The sequence below is a fragment of the Somniosus microcephalus genome, chromosome 3, assembly GCF_052327205.1.
Source record: "Somniosus microcephalus isolate GS21.2 chromosome 3, FLI_Smic_1.0, whole genome shotgun sequence".
Taxonomy (NCBI): Eukaryota; Metazoa; Chordata; class Chondrichthyes; order Squaliformes; family Somniosidae; genus Somniosus; species Somniosus microcephalus.
In genome coordinates this window covers 9,608,198-9,621,698 of record NC_140989.1, presented here as the reverse complement: position 1 = coordinate 9,621,698, position 13,501 = coordinate 9,608,198, and the positions used below count along the sequence as shown (strand labels likewise).

At 46.6% G+C, this 13,501-nt stretch overlaps 1 protein-coding gene across 1 annotated transcript in view; it reads right to left on the bottom strand.

Moving 5' to 3' along the window:
- LOC147120834 (immunoglobulin gamma-1 heavy chain-like) overlaps positions 1–13,501 on the bottom strand; it is a 66,576-nt gene that overhangs the window by 43,767 nt on the left and 9,308 nt on the right. Inside the window, exon 4 of the mRNA XM_085977182.1 lies at positions 11,484–11,831. Coding sequence (XP_085833308.1) covers positions 11,484–11,831 — 348 coding nt within the window. The remainder of the gene's footprint in view (positions 1–11,483; positions 11,832–13,501) is intronic.

Sequence of the window (13,501 nt, the reverse complement as noted above, 5' to 3'; positions counted from 1 at the left end):
TTGGCTCGGAAAATCAAGAAGTTGAATCAGTTTGGTTGGAGCTAATAGAAAGCAAAAGCATTGGTGGGAGTTGTTTATAGGCCCCCAAACAGTGGTTGTAATGTAGAGCAGAGTATAAATCAGGAAATTAGAGGCGTATGTAGCAAGGGTAATACAGTAATCAAGGGGGACTTTAATCTGCATATAGACTGGGCAAATCAAATTTGCAGTAATAATGTGGAGGACGAGTTCATGGAATGTATATAAGATAGTTTTCTTGATCAGTATGTTGAGGAACCAAATATGAATCAGGCTATTTTAGATCTAATATTGTGCAATAAGAAAGGGTTAATTAATAACCTTGTAGTAATGGGGCCTTTAGGGAAGAGTGACCATAATATGATAGAATTTTATATTGAGTTTGAAAGTGATTTATAAATTAATCAGAAACTAGGGTCTTAAATCTAAACAAAGCAAACTATTTATGTATGAGGGGTGAGTTGATGAAGGTAGGTTGAGAAACCTACATTAAAAGGTATAGAAACATAGAAACATAGAGATAGGAACAGGAGTAGGCCATTCGGCCCTTCGAGCCTGCTCCGCCATTCAATGAGATCATGGCTGATCTTCGTCTGAGATCATAGCTGATCTTACCAGTTCAGTACCCCGTCCCCGCCTTTTCTCCGTAACCCTTAATCCCCTTAGCCTTCAGAAATATATCCAATTCTCTCTTGAAAATATTTATTGAATTAGCCTTCGCAGCCCTCTGTGGCAGGGAATTCCACAGGCTCACCACTCTTTGAGTGAAGAAATTCTTCCTCATCTCTGTTTTAAATGATTTGCCCGCTATTTTTAGACTGTGGCCCCTGGTTCTGTGCTCCCCGGCCATTGGAAACATTCTCTCTGAATTCAGCCTGTCCAGGCCTGCCATAATTTTATATGTTTCGATGAGATCCCCTCTCAATCTTCTAAACTCCAGTGAGTACAAGCCCAAACTATTTAATCTCTCTTCGTAGGTCATTCCCGCCATTCCAGGTATCAGCCTGGTGAATCGCCGTTGCACTCTTTCCATGGCAAGAACATCCTTCCGCAGATGGGGCGACCAAAACTGTACACAATACTCCAGATGCGGTCTCACCAGCACCTTGTACAGCTGTAGTAAGGTATCCCTATTCCTATACTCGAACCCCCTTGATATGAAGGCCAACATACCATTTGCCTTCTTAATCGCCTGTTGCACCTGCATGCTCTCCTTCAGTGACTGGTGCACAAGAACACCCAGGTCCCTCTGCACTTCCCCATCTCCCAATCTATTGCCATTTAGATAATAATCTACCCTCCTGTTTTTACCCCCAAAGTGGATAACCTCGCATTTATCCACATTATAGTGCATCTGCCACGTATCCGCCCATTCCCCCAACCTGTCCAAATCGCACTGTAGCCTCCTGACATCCTCATCAGAGCCCACCCCTCCTCCTAGTTTAGTGTCGTCAGCGAATTTGGAAATATTGCATCCAATTCCCTGATCCAGATCATTTATATATATTGTGAACAGCTGGGGTCCCAGGACAGATCCTTGCGGCACCCCGCTGGTCACTGCCTGCCACTCCGAAAACGAGCCGTTTATTCCAACTCTCTGTTTTCTATCCGCCAGCCAGTTCTCTATCCACGTTAATACTTTGCCCCCAATCCCATGAGCCTTAATTTTGCATGATAATCTTTTGTGTGGAACCTTATCGAAGGCTTTCTGGAAGTCAAGGTACACCACATCCACTGGCTCTCCCCCATCTATTTTACCAGTTACTTCCTCAAAAAATTCCAGCAGATTAGTCAAACACGATTTACCCTTTGTAAATCCATGTTGACTCTGTCCGATCCTTTCCCCATTTGTCAAGTGCTCCGCTATTTTATCCTTAATAATGGACTCTAGCATTTTGCCCACAACCGATGTAAGGCTTACTGGTCTATAATTCCCTGCTTTCTCTCTACCCCCCTTTTTAAATATTGGGGTAACATTAGCTACCCTCCAATCCACGGGTACTGTTCCCGAGTCAATGGAGTTCCGGAAGATGATCCTTAGAGCATCTGCTATCTCCAGGGCCACCTCCTTAAGTACCCTAGGATGTAGTTTATCAGGCCCCGGGGATTTGTCGGCCTTCAGTCCCCTCAACTTACCCAACACCATATCCCTAGAGATACTAATTTCTGTCAGCTCCTCCCTCTCATTAGTCCCTATGTTTGCCGATATTCCTGGGAGGTTATTTGTGTCCTCCTTTGTGAATACAGAACCAAAGTATGAGTTTAATTGGTCTGCCATTTCCTTATTCTCCATTATATATTCTCCCGAATCGGACTGCAAGGGACCGACTTGGGATTTTACCAGTCTTTTCCTCCTGATATACCGATAAAAGCTTTTGCAGTCTGTCTTTATGTTTGCTGCAAGTTTACTTTCGTATTCTATTTTCCCCTTCCTGATTAATCCCTTTGTCCTCTTTTGCTGTATCCTGTACTGCCCCCAATCTTCCGGTCTGGTGCTTTTTTTTGCCAGTTGATATGCCCTTTTTTTTGATTTTATGCTGTCCCTAATTTCCCTCGTTATCCATGGTTGAGTCACCTTTTTAGGTTTATTTTTATGCCAAACCGGTATAAACATGTTCTGGAATTCTTCCATTCTATCTTTGAATGCTTGCCATTGACAGTAGACAAGCAATGGCTAGCATTTAAAGAATTGATACATAATTTAGAACAAATATGCATTATTTTAAAGCACAAAGGCCCCACAGGTAAAGTTGTCCAACCGTGGCTAACAAGAGAAGTTAAAGATAGTATTAGATCAAAGGAAAAGGCTTATAATGTTGCCAAAAAGAGTAGTTAGCCTGAGGATTAGGAGGATTTTATAATTCAGCAAAGGAGGACCAAGACATTGATAAGGAAAGAGAAAAAAGAATATGTGAGTAAATTAGCAAGAGATATAAAAACAGATTGTAAATGTTTCTATAGGTATGTAAATAGGAAGAGATTAGTGAAAGTAAATGTGGGCCCATTAGAGGCAGAGACAGGAGAAATTATAATGGGCAATAAGGAAATGGCAGAGACATTAAACAAATACTTTGTATCTGTCTTCACGGTTGAAGATACAAAAAACATTCCAGAAATAATGAGGAACCGTGGGCTAGATTTTCAGTTGCTTGCGCCAGCAGTTAGCGCCTTAAGAGAAGTGATTTTCGGGCGCTATTCGTGTAGCGCCCGGGCGCAGCGCAGTTTGCACCCCGCCCCAAATTAAGTTGCCCATTAGCGCCGGCGCAAAGTTTAGCGCCCGCCCGGATGCGCGCGCAGAAAATGACATCACATCCTCGTGCAACGCCCTTTGGCTGCCCCGAATCCAAACTTCAGTCGGACCGCCCCATTCTGCGGCTGGCGTCCAGAGCGTTTGTAAAATGGAACGCAACACACCCTGGGGAGCGCAAATTAAAGGGCACTCCTCCTGCACTATAAACGGCAGTCTGCATGTGTTGTGTGGAAGGATCCAGTGTGTTGTTGTGAACGGTGTATTTATGTTTCCGGCCACCACCACCACCACCACCTCCTCCTCCTCCTCCTCCTCCTCCTCCTCCTCCTCTTAAAACACATGCACCCTTCCCCTTTAAGAGCTCACTGGCACCAGAGTGTCTGCCGTGCGCTGCGCCCGAGCTCGGGCGCTGCGCTCTGCACCGCCGGCTTAGCGCCTAAAGATAGTAGTGGAACGCCTCTTTTAGCGCTCCACCAACCTCTTAGGGCGAAGCCACTGAATTTCCGGCAACGGGGCGCTACTTTGGGGCGGGCGCTAACTTCGGGCGGGCGCTAAGGTTAGCGCCCCAAAACTGTCTATACTGAAAATCTAGCCCTGTGTGTCTAAATGCGAGGTTATCCGCTTTGGTGGCAAAAACAGGAAGGCAGATTATTACCTGAATGGCAATAGATTGGGAAAAGGGGAAGTGCAACGAGACCTGGGTGTCCTTGTGCACCAGTCGCTGAAGGGAAGCATGCAGGTGCAGCAGGCGGTTAAGAAGGCAAATGGTATGTTGGCCTTCATTGCGAGATGATTCGAGTACAGGAGCAAGGATGTCTTGCTGCAGTTGTACTGGGCCTTGGTGCGACCACACCTTGAGTATTGTGTGCAGTTTTGGTCGCCTTATCTGAGGAAGGATGTTCTTGCCATGGAGGGAGTGCAGCGAAGGTTCACCAGGCTGATACCTGGAATGGCAGGAATGACGTATGAAGAGAGATTGAGTTGATTGGGCTTGTATTCGCTAGAGTTTAGAAGAATGAGAGGGGATCTCATTGAAACATATAAAATTCTAACAGGACTAGACAGACTAGATGCAGGAAGGATGTTCCCAATGGCGGGGGAGTCCAGAACTAGGGGTCACAGTCTAAGGATAAGGGGTAAGCCATTTAGGACTGAGGTGAGTCCAGAAGACTGTAAAGTGCCTAATTGAAAGATGAGATGCTGTTCCTCGAGCTTTTGCTGAGCTTCAGTGGAACAATGCAAGAGGCCGTGGACGGTGCAGTCTGAGTGGGACTGGAGCGGAGAATTAAAGTGACAGGCGACCGGAAGCTCGGGGTCAATCATACGGACTGAAAGGAGGTGTTCCGCAAAGTGTTCACCCAACCTGCGTTTGGTCTCCCCAATGTAGAGGAGACTGCATCGTGACCAGCGAATACAGTATACTAGATTGCAAGAAGTACAAGTACAAATACAAGTACAAGTAAATCACTGTTTCACCTGGAAGGGGCTCTTATGTCCGTGTGTAATTGAGACACGGACTGCAGGAGTTGGTTATAACAGGTCTTTACTGAGTGGAGACAAACTGGAACTAACTATGCAAAGTTACTACACAGGCTTATATACAGGGGTGGTCACTACTGGTACTGCAGTATACAGGGGCTGCAGAATATCGTTCCTTCTGCAAAGTACATACACTACAATTCCTCCCCTTTTAGCTAAACAGTACATAACATTCGATTAATAATTAAATAACATATTTACAATTACAGTTGTCATATACATTAGCTGAAGTTAAGCAATTATAAGTTCAGTCTTTGAGGAGGCTTTCTGATTCTGTCTGGATAACGCCTCTTTGGGCTATTAGGTTCTTCTGGCAGAGTTGATTCGGAATCAACATCGTTGTTGGGTTCGTCTGCTTCCAATATTCCCGATTCTGAGGTAGATGCAATTGGTACTTCGGTTTCATCACCAGGTGTATCGGATCGTGGTGTGGAATTGACGTTTTCCAGTGACTCTAGAATCTGGTCAGCATGGCGTCTTACAATGCTCTCTCCAACGTCCACGGTATACATTAGAGGTCCTTGCCGTGTACAGGTCGTTCCTGGCTGCCATTTCTCTGTGCGGTAGTCCCGGGCCAAGACTGGTTGACCTATCTTAAAACTCCTGGTCGGCCTTTCATTCATATTCTGAAACTGCCTGTTCTCCACATCTCTTCTGATGTTTGGCTTAACCAAATCCAAGCTGCATCGTAGTCTTCGATTGAAGAACATCATGGCTGGAGTTTGGTTGGTAACCACAGGTGTCACATTCCGGTAGGCAAACAAGAAGTTATCCACCTTGTGTTGTAGGGGTTTGTCTTCATTACACATTGCCTTGATAGCCTTCTTGAATGTTTGAATGAACCTCTCAGCCAATTCATTGGTGGCTGGATGATATGGGGCGGATGTGTAATGCTTAACACCATTTCTCTTTAAGAACCTCCGGAACTCTTCAGACACAAACTGTGGTCCATTGTCGGAGCAAATCTTTTCAGGCAGCCCATTTCTGGCGAATATTGTTCGAAAGACTGTGATAGTTTTTTCTGTGGTGGTTGAGGACATTTTTATTACCTCTGGCCACTTTGAATGTGCATCCACCGCAATTAAAAACATCAAGTCCATAAATGGACCAGCAAAACCAATGTGCACCCTTTGCCATGGAGATGAGGGCCACTCCCATGGATGTAGAGGGGCTTGTGGTGGGGCGTTTTGGATCTTCTGGCATCCTGTACAGCTCTTGGTCATCTCTTCGATTTCTCTATCAATTCCCAGCCACCACACAAACGCTCTGGCTAAGTTCTTCATTTTTACCCCTCATGAAGCTCATTGAGCACTCTATCCTTCAATTTGGGTGGAATTACTACTCTGGATCCAAACATCAAGGTTCCTCTGCACACTGACAGCTGTTCTCTTCTTGGCGAGAATGCTGGCAACAGTGGTTCGCCATGTGCTGGCCATCCCTTCACCGTTAAATCATAGACCCAGGAGAGTGGCGGGTCATTTCGTGTTTCCTTTTCTATGTTTGCATTCGTCACAGGTAGACATTCGACTATGGTCGAGTGGAATATCTCCACTGGATCCACTGCAGGTGCTTCTTCCACCATCGGCAATGGTAGGCGCGACAATCCATCAGCATTCCCATGCTGCTTAGTTCCTTTGTACTCGATGTCATATTGGTGTGCCCCTAGGAAAAGGGACCACCTCTGTAGCCGTTGTGCTGTCATTATCGGGACGCCCTTCTGAGGGATGAAAATGGATACAAGAGGTTGATGATCAGTTACTAGAGTAAATTTCTGACCGTGCAGGTAGTGATTGAACTTCTTCACCCCCCACACCAGGCTGAGGGCCTCTCTGTCAATCTGGGCGTAGTTATGCTCGGCTGAAGTTAACGAGCGTGACGCAAAAGCTATCGGCCTCTCTGAACCATCAAGGAATTTATGTGACAGTACCGCTCCAATGCCGTAGGGAGACGCATCACACGCCAGTCTTATCGGTAGTGATGGGTTGTAGTGAGCCAATACTTCTCTTGAAGTGATTAGGTCTTTACTCTTCTGAAAGGCCCGCTTACATTCATCGCTCCATTTCCATGCTACTCCCGTTCGTAGTAGGGCATTCAGTGGGTGCAGAATTGTGGACAAATTTGGCAAAAACTTATTGTAGTAATTCACCAATCCGAGGAATGACCTCAGTTGCGACACATTTTCAGGCGCTGGAGCCTTAACTACCGCTTCAATTTTGTCAGGGGACTTATGTAACCCCTCTTCATCAATCACGTGGCCACAATACGATATCTGTTTCTTAAAAAACTCGCACTTGGGGCGATTGGCTCGTAGCCCATGTTCTCTTAGTCTAGTGAGCACCTGCTCTAGGTTGGCAAGGTGTTCACTGTCATCTTCACCTGTCACTAGGATGTCGTCCAAGTAACACTGAGTCCCCGGAATCCCTTCTAGGACTTGTGCCATCGCTCTTTGCCATATCGCCGGAGCTGATGCTACTCCGAATACCAGTCGATTATACTGGTAAAGACCTTTGTGAGTGTTTATCGTGAGATACTTCCTAGAGGATTCTTCAACCTCCATCTGCAAATATGCTTGTGCTAGGTCAATTTTTGTAAAACGCTTCCCTCCAGATAGTGAGGTGAAAATATCTTCTATCCTCAGGAGAGGATATTGTACTGTGTGAAGGACTGGGTTCAACGTCACCTTGAATTCACCACAGATGCGAACCTTCCTTGGCTCCTCAGACTTATTGTTTAACGTTTTCTTCATGACAGGAACGATGGGTGTCGCCCACTCGCTCCAGTCTACCTTAGATAACACGCCTGCATTCTCCAGATTCTCCAGCTCTGCCTCGACGGCTGGGCGAATTGCATATGAACATAAGAACATAAGAACAGAAGAAATAGGAGCAGGAGTAGGCCAATCGGCCTCTCGAGCCTGCTCCGCCATTCAATAAGATCATGGCTGATCTGATCCTAACCGCCAATCCACTGTCACAGAACCATCTCCTGAATCTAACAGAATTACCGGTCTTGCTTTGAAAAACTTGGGAATTGCATTCTCTTCTATTTTTATCGAGGCGGTTATGCCTTTAAGAGTTCCCAGTTCTTGTTGAAATACCTCCTTGGCGTTAGCTAAAATTTTTGAAAATCGCCCAGGTGTGACGTCGTCATCCTTTTTACCAGCCACCATCAGTGCCTGAATGGAGTGCCAGTCTAAACTTATCTTTCTGATCCATTCACATCCCAATAACGGTGGTCCACCATCTTGCAGTATGTACAGATATAATTTCTGTATTTCCTTGCCGTTGTATTCGACAGGCACCCTTATTTTCCCTCTGGGGTATACTTTTTGCCCCGTATACATCTTCAAGACAATGGATGTCTCTTTCAAGGGTATGTGTGAGAATAGCCGCTCATAGTCTCGTCGATTCATGACGGTCAGGGCTGATCCTGTATCCAATTCCATTTTGACTTGGGACCCTGCTATCGTGAGGGTGACCCAAATGGTTCGGTGATCCTCTTTTGCGATTATGTTGTGAAGTTTGAGACAGCTTAGTCCCTTGTTCCCGGATTCACTATCGCTCATCTGGTCTTCGGAACTACTGTCCGTCATCTTTTGTACTTTCCTGTACTGTTCCTTAGTAGCCTTTTTGTTGTCATTAGTCTTCTTCCCAGACCTGCAAACTCGTGCAATGTGTCCCATCTTTCTGCATTGCCTGCATATTTTGTCCTTGGACCAGCAGTCCTTCTGGTCATGGGTTGTTCTGCCGCAGCGATAACATTTTTCAAATCCCCGTGTCATTTTGTGGGTGCCGTATTCCTGTGGCTTTTGCTGTATTTCTGCAGCTCCCCTTGCTGCTGCTTCATACGATACTGCCACGCTGAAAGCCTTATCTAGCGTCAGCTCTTTCTCTGAGAGTAACCTCTTCTGGGTTCCTTCACTCAGGAGTCCACAGACATATTTGTCCCGTAGAGTATCTGGCAGTCCTGCTCCGAACTGGCAGTGCTTTGATAGCTTGCGTAGTTCCGTAAGGTAATCAGCATTGCTCTCATCTTTATGCTGATTTCTCCTGTGGAATTTAAATCTTTCTGCTATCAGCAGCGGTGTAGGATTTAGGTGTTCCTGTAGGATATCAACAATTTCATTAAAACTCTTCACCATCGGTTTGGCTGGAGTAATCAGGTTCCGCAATAGGCCGTACGTTCTTGTGCCCATTAAGTTTAGTAGTACCGATGCCTTTTTCTCATCGGCTACTTCGTTTGCCTTGCAATATACTTTGACTCTTTCCACATACGTGGTCCAGTCTTCTATTGCATTATCGAAGGCAGTGATATTGCCAGTCTTCGGCATCTTGGAAATCTAAGATGGCGCCTCCCGTGCTTTGCCTTCTTCCCCGATTGAACAAAATGGTGCCTCCCGCGCGTTCCATCTTCTCCGCTGCTGCTAGCGCTGTTGCTGGCGTTTTATGCCTTGATGGCGACGCCCTATGGTCTTCGCGCACTTCCCCCCGCGCTGCTGCTAACGCCGCTCCCCACGGTTCCCGTGGCAAACTGCAGCTCCTCGCGGCTTTCTGCGCTTCTAATTTCTTTTATTTCCCCGTCGTCGGAGCAACCCTGCGGGACACTTTCCTCCCTCTTCTCGGGTCTGTACGCTACCCGGCTTCGTAGCACCGGCCGCGCTCTGTGTGCTCCACCCTCTCTCTCTCTCTCCTCTTCCCGACAACGCTGCTCGGCCCCGTTGAAAAGCCACCCGATCGAGCTCTAGCCCACCGCAGCCCAGGAAGGATCAGTGTACTACCTGCCACCAGCCCGATTAGCTGGAACACCATCGACAGGATAACCAAGCCCCGCTCTCGACAGCCTCTCTTGCAAATCTTTCACTCCGATGAATCAGAGGCGGTTGCCCATGGTCGACGCCCGTTTCTTCTGATTGTTTTATTTTATTTATTCTTTTTCTTCTGGCCTCGACCTCTGACAACTTCACTTCAGGGATGGATCCTCATGAGGTGGTGCAGACTGTAAGTAAGTTCGGATCTGCTCGTCGCCAGTATTATGGCCGTGTGTAATTGAGACATGGACTGCAGGAGTTGGTTATAACAGGTCTTTACTGAGTGGAGACAAACTGGAACTAACTATGCAAAGTTACTACACAGGCTTATATACAGGGGTGGTCACTACTGGTACTGCAGTAAACAGGGGCTGCAGAATATAGTTCCTTCTGCAAAGTACATACACTACAGGGGCCCTGGACAGTGGGAAGAGTGGAGGTAAAAGGGCATGTGTTGCATCTCCTGTGCTTGCACGGGAAGGTGCCGGGCAAAGGAAAAGGGGTGTTGGGGGTGATAGAGGAGTCGACCAGGGTGTCTCAGAGGGAGCGGTCCCTTTGTAATGCTGAAAGGGGAGGTGAGGGGAAGATGTGTTTGCTGGTGAGATCACGCTGAAGGTGTCGGAAATGGCGGAGGATGATCCGTTGAATGTGGAGGGTGGTGGGGTGAAAGGTGAGGACAAGGGGAACCCTATTGTGGTTTCGGGAGGGAAGGGAAGGGATAAGAGCAGAAGTGTGGGAGATAGAACGGACACGGTCGAGGGCCGTGTCAACCACAGTAGAGGGGAATCCTCGGTTGAGGAAAAAGGAAGACATGTCGGAAGCACTGGTATGGAAGGCGGCATCGTCAGAGCAGATGCAGCAGAGATGGAGAAACTGGGAGAATGGAATAGAGTCCTTACAGGAAGCGGGGTGGGAGAAAGGGTATTCCAGGTGGCTGTGGGAGTCAGTGGGCTTGTAGTGAATATTTGTCATTAACCTATCCCCAGAGATGGAGACAGAGAAGTCGAGGAAGGGAAGGGAAGAGTCGGAGATGGATCATGTGAAGGTGAGGGAAGGGTGGAAATTGGAAGCAAAGTGAATGAAATTTTCTAGTTCAGGGTGAGAGCAGGAAACGGCACCGATACAGTCATCAATGTGTTGGAAAAAGAGGTAATGGAGGGGACCTGAGTAGGACTGGAACAAAGAATGTTCCACATATCCCACGAAAAGGCAGGCATAGCTCGGACCGATGCGGGTTCCCATAGCAACACCTTTAATTTGGAGGAAATGAGTGGAGTCAAAGGAGAAGTTGTTCTTCTAGATGGAAGGCAGGAGAGATTAAGAGACATTAAGAGATGGTGCGAGGAAAAAGGAGATGGAAATGGGACAAGTAAAGAAACAAAAGATGGCTCTAGATGAGGAGTAAAAAGTTTAGGGGCAGAGGTTGTGGTCTGAAATTGTGGAACTCAGTTTTTGATAATGTGGCTTATGCCATTTAGTGTTTTGTTATTCACTTAAGCAATTTAATCTATTTATTTCCTTCTGTCAGTTTTTCCCCTTCTCCCTTCCCTTTGTTCTGTGTGGCCCACTCACAAAAACGTCTCCTCTGTTTTCTCCACAAAAATGCTGCTCAGACTTGTCGAGACTTTCCAGTATTTTCTGTTTTTGTTCCACAGTATTGATCCATTCTCACATCTCCACTATTCAACTCTGGCATTTGGCCCTCCACAGACAACATTCCCACTCTCTGTTCCATGAGCACAGCACCACAGCAACCATTGTGTCTGACTGTATATTTCCACTTGTTCACTCCACTGTGTGAAGATTAAACATGTTCCCAGTAAGGAGCTGTTACTGAGACCCTGCCAGTGTTCGCTAACATTGACTTACCGGTTACATTGAGCTGGGTCCCTGCTCCATAGATGTAGCTCCACACACCACAGCTGTAGGCAGCAGTATCGCTGAGGGACACATTCACAATGGTCAGAATGTAACTGTTACTGATGACATTCCTGGAAGGCTGGAAACGGTCGGGGAAACCCCGGGATCTGGTAATGGTGTCATTCACAAAATGGCTCATCACCCACTCGCTGTTGTTCCCAGGTCGCTGGTAGTGCCAGTGGACATCAGTGTCACTCACACTGGCATTGTACATGGCACATTGTAACTGGACGGTTTCACCCTCTGGCACCTTGTTGACTGTTGGATACTGAATAAGGACTGGATCAGCCAATGGACCTGTACGTGGGAAATATATGGAGTTCAACACAAAGAAATATATTTCTCCAGCATGCTAATTTTAACAATTTATAAAATTTGAAATGTTATACGATCACCTGATGTTTGACAGCCCAGTTTGCAAACTGAGAGCCCAGAAAAAATGGAACTCAACATCAGCAAGAGTGTCAGCCATGGCTCAGGTGGTAGCACGCTTGCCTCTGAGTCAGAAGGTTGTGGGTTCCAGTCCCCACACACTTCAGCACGTATCGAGATACTCCAGTATTGAGGGTGTGCTGCACTATTGGAGGTGCCATCATTGAAATGAGATGTTAAACCAAGTTTGCCATCTCAGGTGGATGGAAAAGATCCCACGGCATTATATGAAGATTAGCAGGGGAGTTCTCCCAATGTCAAGGCCAACATGTATCCCTAAAACAGATGATCTGGCCATTTATTTAATCGCTGTTTGTGGGACGTTGTGTGATTGCTACATTATAACAGCGACTACACTTCAAATGTACTTCATTGGCTGTAAAGCGCTTTGGGACATCCCAAGGTCATGAGAGGCGCTATATCAATGCAAGTTCTTTCATTTAGTCTCTATCCCTGTTACCTTCAAAAGTCAATGGAAGGCTGGGACCAGGCACACCCGGGTCCAAGAATAATTTGCAGCCCTCCATGCACTCCCACCAGAGTTATGGCGGCAGAGTGTCCGAGGGCTGTGAATGTTTGTGGTCCTATCTTCATTGGGGCAGTGACACATTGGAGAGGGCTCAGAAGAGCAGCGCAAAGGATTTCGGGCCGGTTTACAAGTGTGACGATAGAATTAGCTTCGTTCTCACTGGAGCAAGGATATTTCATTGAGAGAGGACATGAACCTGGTTTTTTAAATGCTGAAAATGGACTGGGGCACAGAGGGCATAATTTCAAAGTTTTCAGATGACCCAATACTGGGAAATGTAGTAAAGATTGAGGAGGATAGTAGCAGACTCCAGGAGGACTGGTGAAATGGGCAGACACATGGCAGATTAAACTTAATGCAGAGAAGTGTGAAGTGATGCATTTTGGAAGGAAAAATGAGGAGAGGCAAAATAAACAAAATGGTACAATTTTAAAGGGGGTGCAGGAACAGAGAGACCTTGGGGTTCACCTACAAACATCTTCATAGTGACAGGACAAGTTGTTAAAAAAGCACACGGGATGCTGGGCTTTATAAATAGAGGCAGAGGGCTGGATATTGATACTGGGACGGGCTGGGGTCGTGTAATCCGCATTTCGTGTTAGACACCCGATTCTAAATCAATGTGGGAAAATGATGGCATTTTAACTTAATTGGCCAATTGAGTTCCAATGTGTGGGAACCAATGGCCAATGTGTTTTTCCAGTCTGAAAGTCGCCTCTGATGACATCATCATTGCTGCCTTGCTTCTTCTGCAGACTGCCAACCTTTTGGCCTTTGCAGTGAGAGGCACCTGCAGGAAGAACGGCCAGCCAGATACCTAGGTCTGCACCCCGCTTCGATGACATTGCCCTGCAGGCTTTAGTTGAGGGAGCAAGAGCAAATAAAGAGGTGCTCTTCCCTTCTTCAGGGAGGAAGAAGCCTCCCCAGCAGACCAAGGCTGTGTGGATCCAGGTGGCCCAGGAGGTCAACTCTTTGTCAGTAACCCGCAGAACCTGGCTTCAGTGCA